At 36.5% G+C, this 12,450-nt stretch overlaps 1 protein-coding gene across 1 annotated transcript; it reads right to left on the bottom strand.

Annotated features, from left to right (window-relative positions):
• Positions 1 to 7,016: 7,016 nt before the first annotated feature.
• LOC143581916 (uncharacterized protein C630.12-like) lies at positions 7,017 to 12,145 on the bottom strand. The gene is made up of 13 exons (XM_077064593.1): positions 11,841 to 12,145; positions 10,021 to 10,080; positions 9,762 to 9,940; positions 9,542 to 9,677; positions 8,914 to 9,010; positions 8,771 to 8,830; positions 8,579 to 8,679; positions 8,469 to 8,503; positions 8,326 to 8,383; positions 8,157 to 8,231; positions 7,912 to 8,060; positions 7,447 to 7,692; positions 7,017 to 7,353 (listed from the first exon to the last, which is right to left on the bottom strand). The coding sequence occupies exons 1-13, from the start codon at positions 11,949 to 11,951 to the stop codon at positions 7,101 to 7,103; spliced, it is 1,560 nt and encodes a 519-aa protein (XP_076920708.1). The 5' UTR covers positions 11,952 to 12,145; the 3' UTR covers positions 7,017 to 7,100.
• Between the last annotated feature and the right edge of the window lie 305 nt (positions 12,146 to 12,450).

Genomic DNA, 12,450 nt, shown 5'->3' with positions numbered 1-12,450 from the left:
TGAATTCTTGGTCATGTCCTTCGGTTTAACCAACGCACCCGCCGTTTTCATGGATCTAATGAATCGGGTGTGTAGGCCTTTCTTGGATAAATTCGTGATTGTGTTTATCGATGACGTTCTGATTTATTCTAAGACCAAGGCCGAGCATGAGCAACATCTTCGGTTGGTGTTGCAAAAGCTTATAACCGAGCAGCTCTTTGCCAAGCTCTCCAAGTGTGAATTCTGGTCTGATGAAGTACAGTTTCTTGGTCATGTTGTAAACAAGATGGGTATCCATGTCGACCCATCCAAGATTGAAGCAATCAAGAACTGGATCACGCCATCCACTCCTACCGAAATCCGTTCCTTTCTGGGCTTAGCTGGTTATTACCGGCGATTTATTTCGAACTTCTCGAAGATCGCTTTACCTTTAACAGCTCTAACGCACAAAGGTAAACCGTATATTTGGGGCTCGAAACAAGAAGAAGCCTTTCTAACGCTCAAGCGTTTGTTGTGTGAAGCTCCTGTCCTTGCGTTACCTGAGGGTAATGAAGATTTTGTCGTGTATTGCGATGCATCCAACCAAGGTCTCGGTTGTGTTCTTATGCAACGAGGCAAGGTTATCGCTTACGCATCAAGGCAACTTAAGGTTCATGAAAAGAATTATACGACTCACGATCTCGAACTTGGTGCAGTCGTATTTGCCTTGAAGATCTGGAGACACTACCTTTATGGTACTAAGTGTATCCTTTACACTGACCATAAAAGCCTTCAGCATATCTTTGATCAAAAGGAACTCAACATGAGGCAACGCCGATGGAACGAACTCATCAGCGATTACGATTGTGAGATCCGGTATCATCCTGGTAAGGCTAATGTGGTAGCCGATGCGCTCAGCCGAAAACCCTGCCAGCTTAACTGTATCTTGCCGCGCACGCAGCTTCACTTCGCGCCGATCCAAAGCAACCTTGAATCGCGCATTCGTGACGCGCAGCGCGCATCCATCAGTAATGGTAACCTTCGCGCCGAGTTAGCGTGTGGCGCGGAAGCGCATTTTGTCCCTAATCTGAGTGGAATTCTCTGCTATCTCAATCGCATCTGGATTCCCTTTGATGAGAATCTTCGCGCTGATATCCTGAGTGAAGCGCACAAATCTCGGTATTCTATTCATCCTGGCGCTGATAAGATGTACAAGGATTTGCGCATTACTTATTGGTGGCCCGGTATGAAAAAGGATATTGCTATGTTCGTAGCTAAATGCCTGACTTGTTCTAAGGTAAAAGCTGAACACCAACGCCCATCTGGTTTGCTCGAACAACCAGAAATTCCTACGTGGAAATGGGAATGTGTAGCGATGGACTTTATTACCAAGTTACCTTTGACAGCAAGCAAACATGATAGCATTTGGGTAATAGTGGATCGTTTGACTAAGTCTGCTCACTTCCTGCCCATTCGTGAAAACTACCTTGTTGAGCAACTCGCGCAGCTTTATGTCAAGGAAATTGTCTGCCGCCATGGTACTCCTTTGAGCATCATATCCGATCGCGATGGCCGTTTTATATCTCGCTTTTGGAAATCTCTCCAATCTGCGCTAGGAACTCGCTTGGACATGAGTACGGCATATCATCCCCAGACTGACGGTCAGTCTGAGCGAACTATTCAAACTCTTGAGGATATGCTCCGATCTTGTGTTCTTGATTTTGGAGGTAATTGGGATTCACACCTGCCTTTGATTGAGTTCTCTTATAATAACAGCTATCATTCCAGTATCGGTATGGCCCCATTTGAAGCACTTTACGGTCGTAAGTGCCGCTCCTCGATTTGTTGGAGCGAAGTGGGAGAAGCTCAAATCACAGGACCCGAACTTGTTCAAGAGACAACCGATAAAATCGCCAAGATCCGTGATCATCTGCTGACTGCCAGAAGCCGACAGAAGAGTTACGCAGATCGTAGGCGGAAGCCTCTCGAATTTCAAGTTGGTGATCTTGTTCTCCTCAAAGTGCCGCCCTGGAAGAGTGTTGTCCGCTTTGGGAAGAAAGGTAAGCTTGCTCCTCGATATGTTGGACCATTTAAGATTCTCGCGCGTGTAGGAAAAGTTGCCTACAGACTTGACCTGCCGCCCGTGCTCAGTAATGTGCATCCAACGTTCCATGTATCCAATCTCAAAAAGTGTTTAGCTGACGAGAACCTTCACATTCCACTTGATGAAGTTCAAGTTGATGAATCCATGCATTTCGTTGAGAAGCCTGTTGAGATTATGGATCGCGAGGTTAAGCAAACCAAGCGCAGTCGCATCCCCATCGTGAAAGTTCGCTGGGAGTCCAAGCGCGGAGCCGAGTTTACATGGGAAAGGGAAGATCAAATGAAGATCAAGTACCCGCACCTGTTCTCTGCGCAACCTACTTCGAGATAAATTTCGGGACGAAATTTCTTAAAGTAGGGGAGACTGTGACATCTGCCCCGATCCGACCCGACCCAGGTACCCGTTTCTCTGACCCGATCTCTTTCTTTTATGATTTAGTATTTATTTATACTTATATTTCACTTTTAATAATAATAATATATTTTCCTTCCCGCCTATTTCTCTCTCTTTCTTTCCGCCGTCCCGTCCCTCTTCTTCTCTCTTTCCGCCTTCTTTTCCCTCTTGTCGCCGTCCCGCCCTTACGCCTTGTTTCCCTCTTTTCTTCCAACTCTTTGCTTGTCCTTTGTTCCTTCCCGCCTAAGGTTGTCTGCGCAGCTCCACGCGCCAGACTCCTTACAAGGAAGCCTGCGTGAAGACCAGTTGTTCCTGCGTTACGCGAGGCGAACTGTTCTCGCAGCGCGCTAAGCATTGTAGTTCTTCTCGCAGCGCGCTACGAACGGTAGTTCTTCCCGCGACGCGCTAAGAATTGTAGTTCTCGCAGCGCGCTAAGAATGGTAGTTCTTCCCGCGACGCGCTAAGAATTGTAGTTCTTCTCGCAGCGCGCTAAGAATGGTAGTTCTTCCCGCGGCGCGCTAAAGATAATAGTCCTTCCCGCGGCGCGCTAAGGATTGTTCTGTCTGCCTTCGCCCTCGCGCGTGCGCTCAAGCCTTCTCGCGCTATGTCTTGAGTCTTTTCTTCTGTTTAATCTAGCCGTTTGCTTTTGTGATGTCTTATCTTTTGAGCCGTTGACCTAATCTGCTTTATGTCTGAAAAGTTACTTTCGGCGCAGCATGCGCACCAACCCCATTGGTTGACAGAAAAAGTGACTGACATTATCTTTGGAGATCTGCTTTTTCCATGCTTGACCAGTACCTTTATCTGGCCCGCCCATGCCTGTTTACTGTTCCCTGTCAGCTTTCTCTTGTCCCCTGCAGCTGCCATATCTTTTGATATCTTTTGCTTTTGGAATCTTTTACTTTTTGGAGATCTTTTCCCCTTTTCTAGGGATTGTGTTCCCTAGGGTTTCCCTATAAATAATAATGTTAATTTCCTAACACTACACACACAAAGCACTTAAACTCTCCTGTTCTCTCTTGCTCCTTGCTCTCTCTGCCGTCCTCCTCTCTGCCTCCGTCTTCCTCCCTGTTCTGCCCTGCTTTTCCGGTAATATATATTATATATAATGATTTACTTATTAATTATGCTAACTTATATCAAGACTTAAAACAAATCATTAAAACAATAATCTTATTTATAGGTTAACTTGTGCTTGTTTAAAGTTGGTTCTTGCTTTATCTTACACCGCATCGTTTATCAAGTGAGTAATCTCGTACCTAATCCCTTTTTGCTTTTAATGTTTTGGGATGTTCATGTGTTCATACAAACTTAGTCTTAAACTGTTTATGAACTTTAGTCGCGCAGTATCCCATGTGTTGAGGACGTAGACTTGGCTGTTTATTTGTATGTGTGGATCATTAACCGTCTTGTCGGTCTATTCCGCAGTTCTCATGGTACCATTAGATGAACACGGGAGAACTATCGTTTATGATTTTCTCTTTTGTTTACACTTGCACAGTATTTCTTGTTTGTGAGCTCAATTGTGAGCACTGGCAGTCTATGAATCTTAGAGTTGGTCCCGATCGGATTACACCCTTGTTGAAAACCAGACATACACATGTTGCGCGCAGATTTATTGTTATCTATGTATTGTATTAAACTTGATTTCTCACCAACACGCAAGTGTTTGACGTTTATTTTAACACATGTTCAGGTTTGCTGTAGCTATATTTGGAGCTTGTGGACACGTAGGACGTTTTTACTTTTGGACCTAGATTAAAATGTATCAAGACAAGTTATTGTTGTTCGAATATTTTGCCTTATAATATATTGAGTTATGTTGCTTTATGTTATCTTGTGTTTACTTTGCGCGTGCGCGAATGAATATATTTATTAAATATTGACACCCAAATAGTGTCACGAGTAATGAAACAATATGTGGCGCCCCGATGTATAATCCGCCTTTGGTCGGGGTGTTACAATGCTGCAAGATTCTCTCTACGATGATAGGCCACCTAGAGGTGCAAATCTAGGGGGATCTAGCTTAACCGAGTATGTATGCATCCATATATGAACAATCTATAACCATTCGGTTATTAATGAAGTTAATCACTCGGCATGAATCATCGTGTTTATCGTCTCATATATCACGATGTATCACAATTGCGACTAGTTCCTTGCTCTATAGCGATTTCACTTTTTACAAGGGTTTGGAACTTCAAGTTGTGTCTCCTTAGGCAAGACGCGACATGTGGTGTCAAGACCGGCTCTACCATTATGGGGGCCTAAAGCACAATAGAAATTTGTGGCCCTAACTAAACACTAGTTTGTGGTTTCCTTTACCTTCCCCCAAAACATCATTCCTTCTTGCTTCTATAAACCCTAACACTACCTGCAACTCCATTATACTAGCAGATAATAATGCCAAAGATTGAATATATAATATTATTAAAATCAAAACATAATCCATTTTCTATCAAAATACACAAGAGATCAAAGATGTTGAAAAAATTATATCACAAATTAGGGAGCAAAGAAGAATCGATTTTACCCTTTAATGACTTTCAGTTTTTAGAATCTAAAAATTCAGAAGGTTAATAAATTTGAGATTTCACAATCAAGTTCTCAAATTAAACATTACAGTTGATTTTGGTTATTTTGTAATTGTAATTGTGGTTATTTTGGTTTGTGTTTGTGTTTGTGTTTGTGTATTAACCAATCACCAATAACCATCATCAGACTGTTTCCTTTTCTTTAAAATGGTAAATGTAAATATAAAAAAGGCAGATCAGAATCTCAATGGGGCCTCTCTTTCTTGCTCGCAGCCCAACAGTTGAAACAAAACAAAAATAGCCCATGTAATACAAACCTTGTTTTTTGTTTTATTTTGGAGCCTTATCAAGTTAGAGGCCCAAAGCCTTAACTTGTTTTAAATGGCCCACGGGCCGGCCCTGTGTGGTGTCAGCTAGGGTTAGAAAAAAACTTGGCTTTGATACCAACCCAAAAATGTATCTAAAATGTATATTGATTATGTATCTAACAAAGTTATCTGTTACATAAAGACTATTTGTATAGAATACTATTACCCTTTAGAACGTTTCATAATCCTAAGTTATTAATATTTTATTAATATTGTTGTTAACCATTTACACACGCATCTTACATGATTTGAACTCTTCACCTCTCAGAAAGTTTGAGGCATCTAATAACACCCTAAATCATATCCACTAGAACATTAGGCACATGCAATGACTCAATGACCCTAAGCATATGAAGGTCCAGATTTCCATATAGATCTTATATGAAATAGTAAGAATATATACCACCACCAGCCTATGACTAAATAGAATCAAATCTTGTTATTTTACCACTTAAAATCACATTGCAAATCAAAGCTAGCCAATGCTGCTCTATCTACCAGTAACACATAATCAGATCAAGATTCACTCCAGACTCCAAAGTGGCTGGCTTGATGCTTCAGATTCTAATCTACATAATTTAAGGATTATGTTCCAATGACACAACATCCAAAACCATGATAATATTTTATATAGCATATTTGCCTGCTAGTCAATGCATATAAGCCGACAACCATGTTCCTAACTGTTTTGTCACTATTACAACATCCATATATTTTACTTCATCTTTAACACAACTTGTCTATAAATACTTGTTCTCACTTTCAAACTCATCAATAGTTCAATACAACCTTTTATCATGGCATTTAAAGTTAGTCATTTAAAGAGAAATAATCATGGCATTACAAGAAAGTGTGCTTCATTGGTCAAACAACAACGCGCTCGTATATATATTCTTCGTCGTTGTGCCACCATGCTCGTACGTTGGTACATCCAAGGAGACGATTAGCACGTGTTCTCCTTTTTTGTGTTTTTATTAAACACATATACATATATGCCTAAATAACTTTTTTAGACCTGCTACCGATACAGTTCTTTCGGTTTTTTCGATTTTTCTTATCGAAGAAAGTTACCCTTTTGGGTTTTTGAGAGAAAAGTTGGAATCTTTTTTACGTGTACCGGAATCTTGGACGTCAAGGAACAATGCTAGAATGAAGAGTTTGTCATCAAGTTGGTTGCTTGAGAGGAAAGTTGTAGTATTAACATCTTTTGTTTGTTAAAGATCTGTAGATCTTTTTATTATCCAAAATGTATGATGAAAATTCAGAAAAAAAAAATATATATCTTTACTGACTTGGATGTTATTTTTTTATTCAGTTTTGTGTCTTAAATGCAAAAGTCCATGACAGATAACATAAAAATGTGCATTAATATGATTCTGTATCATTTTAAATGCAAAAGTCCATGACAAATAACATAAAATGGCCATTAATAGATTTTGTTACATTTTAAATGAAAAAGTCCATGACAGATAACATAAAAATGGACATTAATAAGATTTTGTAACATTTTAAATGCAAAAGTCCAAGACAGATAACATAAAAAAGGGTACTACTATTATTATTATTATTTGTAACATTTAAAATGTCAAAAGTCCATGCCAGATAACAAAAAATTGGGTATTAAAATGATTTTGTCACATTATAAATGCAAGAATCTACATTAGTACATTTTCCTTCAAAACTTGAACAGTTCTACAACACATCATTACATGTCAGACTTTATAATATGTAAACTTTCTAACATCATTTATCGATCCAATCAGCGAACAGCAACATTATATAAATTGGCACATTGACTGCAGCAACAACCGATAACACTTGCAAAACCCGAACCAACCTCCTGATTACAAATCTAACATTTGACCTGTTGCTTTTAACCGCTCCCAATCTTGAACCGGCATCAGGTCCCGGTTGACCAACTACATCTTGTGGCATTGAAACATTAACCTCTTGTGTTAACTGTTTTTTAGCTGCTGACCGCATCGTAGCATTACCTCTGAAACACAAAAAAAAAAAACATTAAAAATTAAAAATAATAATAAGCACAAATTTTACTACAAACTGTATACTTTTTTTTTAAGAATATTACCTTTCTACCCTCTCGGTTGAATGTGAAGGAACAGTCTTTAAGGGTTTTTTAATTAAATGCATTGTTCCTTCTGCATCCCAAACCTTTTCATATTCACAGTTTTCATCTTCATCTTTTTCTTTAGTGTTACTTTTGAAAATGCCGAGAATGTTACGCACGTTATCACCAATATGTAGGTTAATGTTCAACCCATTCGTTGGCCATACAAGAATCGCAACAAGAGTAACCACAAATAACAAGATATAACTGAAATTTTCACCAGATAACAAGAGTAACCAAAGAGATGTATATGTATACAATATAAGCAAATTTTTAACCGTTCATTTTTTTTATCTTAGAACTTTTTGAATAAAAAAAATGCATGATAGAAATGCAATTTTATTTGTGCTCTAATGAGCCCAACTCTATTCATATATATATGTATGTGTGTGTATGTTATCATATATATAAGTGAGTGTAATCTACCACATATAAATGAAAGTCTGTGCAGGAAGTAAACACAGACGAGTCGATACGGCATCAGATGCATTTGAAGTTGTAACTTTACTTGCAGTTAGTAACATGAAAGATGGATACAAGTTTCCCTGTTGCCAGCTAATCGTCCCAAGGGTATGCTACACAAAATCAATAAATAAAATAAAAGAAAACACAAAACTTTACAAAAATCCAGAAAAAAAAATGTAACATACAAAGATTAGAGCATACATTACCTCAACTACAGCCCCATGTTTGGCTATATGAGTAACACTACACTGATCATGATCATGACCCGACAACACAAGTACCTGCCAATTTACATTTATACCCTCAACTATTTTTTTTTTACAAAATTTACATCAATCAAGATTCAGATTTAACAAGAATAAAGAGAAAACATACGGGTTTGACGGAATCCAGTAGTTTGTTTGTTGTTTCTTCTGTAACATAATTTTGATACCTGCATCAGTGTCATGTTTTTAAAATTGATCCTTAATATTAATAATAAAAAGAAAAAGAATAAGGAAAGGGTATGAATAAGCTACATGATTTCATTATAAACGGTAGCCCGAGAAATTCTCTGAAACATGAAAAAATGAAGTTAATTTGAGTAAAGAGAATATATATAAACTTCAACAATATTATTATTTATAACTTGATTTATAATTGGTGAAGAGCGTTTGGAACCGCAAGAAGTCCAGTCAGGTCGATAGAGTGGTATATGAGTTAATAAAACCCTTGGAGGTAAGACAGAATCTATATAATTTAACCAGATTATTAGTAACTTATTACACAAAAAAATATAAAAAATGCAAAGTAGATAAACGTGCTAACGAGTGTGACATACCCCTAGACACATTGTTAACAAAAGTCCATGAAGCAGAGGTCTGGTATTGTTGTGATTGACCTGTGGATAACACATAATCACCATTTTCTATTTTTATTTTTACAATAGAATAAAAAAGAAGTTTAATAACTGAACTTATTTACCATCTAGTGTCTGGGCATCGACAGCAACGAATTCGACCTCCCCGGCTCGAAAGTGATAGTTTCTTGAACCAAAAACCTTTTCATAGCGGGTGATAACCTTTATTTAATTCAAAAGACATTGAAAACAAGTTATAAATCGCGTTACATCATAAAATAATGCAATAATATTAGGGGTGGCAAATGTGACCCATTGGGTTGAATGGGTTGTATCAAAATGTATATGATGGGTCAGAATGGGTCAAACGAAAAAAAAAATGATTGAAATGGGTCAAAACGGGTTGCCATTTCTCGGGGTTTTTTTTATGGAACGAGAAAAGTGGAGGAAACTTTTTAGTATTTTTACTTTTTAAGTTTTTAATTTATATTTTGAGTTATAATTTTTTTATTATTTTTTTTGAATTATAACTCGAAATATAAATAAAAAACTTAAAAAGTAAAAATACAAAAAAGTTTCCACCGTTTTTCTCGTTCCATAAAAAAAACGAGAAATGTCAACCCGTTTTGACCCGTTTCAATCATTTTTTTAGTTTGACTCATTCTGACCCATCATATACATTTTGATACAACCCATGGGTCACAATTGCCACCCCTAAATAATATCATATGAAAACATAAATATTAAATATACCTCAGGCTTGTGAGAGTAATATGCCGAATAACCAATATCATGGTTTCCTGAAATGAAGTATACTCGATTATTTGTAACTCTTTCAAGATTGTTAACGTCGAAAATATGCCTAAAACGATTCAAAGAATCCTGCCACCTGCCACACCCAACCAAAAAAAATGATCTTTAACATCATAAAGTTGAAATCTTTACAAGAAAAAATATATCCTTTTGGTCTTACTCTTCATCAGAAAGAACCGGGCCTCCATCAAAATAATCACCCAAAAACAGAACCACATCAGGTTTAAAAGGCATGACGGATGCTAGCATCGCTCGGCGCATGTAGATATCGGTATAGAATTGTACAATCTCCAAGGTTAATGATTTGGGAGCTAGATTAAGTGATGTTCTATCCATGAGCTGTTAAGAACAGGGGAATTATGTTAAACATAACGGAGAAAGAAGTAAGTTATAGATTCTGTTCTTGAAATGATGAGTACCTGTGGATCGGCTATCACTGCAATTTTCACATAGTCACTGGGATTGTTGGTTGTATCCATCTAAACATGCCAATGAGAAAATGAGTTAGTTTAAATAATAATGATGTAGACATCGGTTTGCATTTTTGTCAAAGATAGCTCAAGAAGAAAAAAATCTTAAGCAATAATAAAAGAACATCTGTTCGAACTCAATGTGAATAAGTTAAGTTTAAACAGTTACAGTTGTGATGTTCAGATATTTTGAGAAACTGTGCTTGGTGACATTTTTTTAAGAGTGACAAATTGCGCCATTTTTTAAACTGGAAATATATATAACGGGGGGATTCTGACTTTGGTCAAAGTCTCGGGGCTCTGATTTTGACCCAACTATAGTAAAATGATGTTACTTGTTTGAAGTGTTTTAATTCAGAATCTAACAAAGTTTATTGTATGCATGTGGTTGAATTCGGTTAAAGAATAACCCAAAATAGGATTTCTAGAAATTGATGTGTAACTTTTAACCATTAAGAACCATGTAAACAATACAAATTCTATTTAAAATGAAAGTTTCACTAAGTACTTCACCTACTAAAAGGCCCTTGAGGATTATAACATCTTTATTTTCCTTGGTATATCTTTTGTATGTTCGTTAACAAACAACTAGGATCATTGGCTATGGATTTAACTGTCTACACCTGTTTTTGGTAAAATAAACTTGCATTTGGTAATTCCCAATGTTTGAATAATTTTGAAATGAGTTGTTTGTATTTTCCCTGGGATGTAAAACAAGAATCTTACATATGTATTAAAAGTTATAAACGGTTCACACAAGATTTTTCTTCGTTAACCCTCAATCTCTCAAGTGATTCACTAATGAATATTATATAAACCAATGTCATAACATATGATCATCAGCTACTATGTAATACTCGCACGATTTTCCTAAGTTGATTCCAACACTTTGTTACATCTAACTTCCTCCTTTGTAGGAATATGTGTTATTTCCATATTTAACTTTGTCTTATCAAACTAATACCTAAAAATGGAAATCCAGTTAAATTCATGTCACTATAAAATTAAGCTAAGATAATCTTTTTAACTTTCATGTCAAATCAAACTTCTTAAACCTTTTTAAGAGTGTCAACTCCTATCTGATTTTGAAAAATGTTGACAAAACAGTTACAACTAATTAAACAGATCTAGGAGGTTGAAGGTTACAGTAACTGCCATAACTGTATGTAACAAAAACCTAGCAAGTTCAGGTCTTCAAGAACACCTTTAAATCAATATCAACAAAAACCAACAATTCGTGAAGAAAGATTAATACTCGAGTCAAATTAACAGATCTCCACATGCAATAAGTGGGTCAAATTGGTAATAAAAAAATTAAAAAAAAAAAGGTAAACTTATAACATTTCCAAGATTTTGAACTCAAATCTTGAATTCTAAACTTATACAAATTTCCCATTTGAAGTTAATAAAGTTAGTTAATTTATATAAATTTACTATTTGGATTACCCAAATCTACCATCCAAGAATCAAAATCATATCAAGATGCAATCTTTAAATCAAGAAACTTGAGGAACAGATTCAAGAAAATAGTTGCTAGATGAAATGAATTACCCCCCAGTAAGAATATTTTGAAGTCAAAATCTTGAATGGTAAACTTATACTAATTTCCCATTTGAAGTTAAAAAAAGTTAGTTTAATTTATATAAATTTACTATTTGGGTTACCCAAATCTACCATCCAAGAATCAAGATGCATACTTTAAATCAAGAAAATATCAAGAAAGTTTAAGTAAAGATTCAAGAAAATAATAAATGGATGAAATTAGTTACCAGCCATGAGCAGGTCCAGTAAGAAGGCACCCAAAATGCAAACTTTTCACCATAGAGAACTGTAAAAGCCCAGATGACACACAATAACACTGTCGGATTTGTTATATTCATCTTCTTTTTACTCAAACCCTTGTTCTTGTTGTTCTTGCTTGCAGAGTTGCAGGTTTCATGGTTTTTAATTTCAGATGTGGGGGTCTCTTTTTCTTGGTTTTTACTCAATGCTATTATTATTACTGGTATGGTTAAAAAGATGTCAAAGTCAACTATGGTGGTTATTTGGTTGTTAAGTTGTTAACCCTTTGTTTGGATCATGGGCTGAGCTTGTTCATAATGTGGATAAGAAATAAATATTGGGGGAATGGGTTTATGAAAATTGAATGTACAAAATGGGAAATTTACTTTTTGTAGTTAGTTATTATAAAGGGAAAGTTAAATAGACATGTTTTAACTACCAACAAAAATAAAATTGCATACGTACTTTGTACGGGGTGATTCAATGGTAAAAGGTCATCACTCGCTGGTTTGACTAAGTCGTACAGAGCCCTTAAGCACTCCAAGTTATCTTCAGTTTTGGGAAAAACCACTCGCCCGAAGGCTCACTTGTGATAAA

This window comes from Bidens hawaiensis, unplaced genomic scaffold (genome assembly GCF_021521415.1).
Source record: "Bidens hawaiensis isolate Kalapana, Puna unplaced genomic scaffold, B.hawaiensis_p1.1 tig00031239_1, whole genome shotgun sequence".
Classification (NCBI taxonomy): domain Eukaryota; kingdom Viridiplantae; phylum Streptophyta; class Magnoliopsida; order Asterales; family Asteraceae; genus Bidens; species Bidens hawaiensis.
The sequence above is the reverse complement of the archived record's forward strand: the minus strand, read 5'-3'. Positions and strand labels throughout refer to the sequence as shown.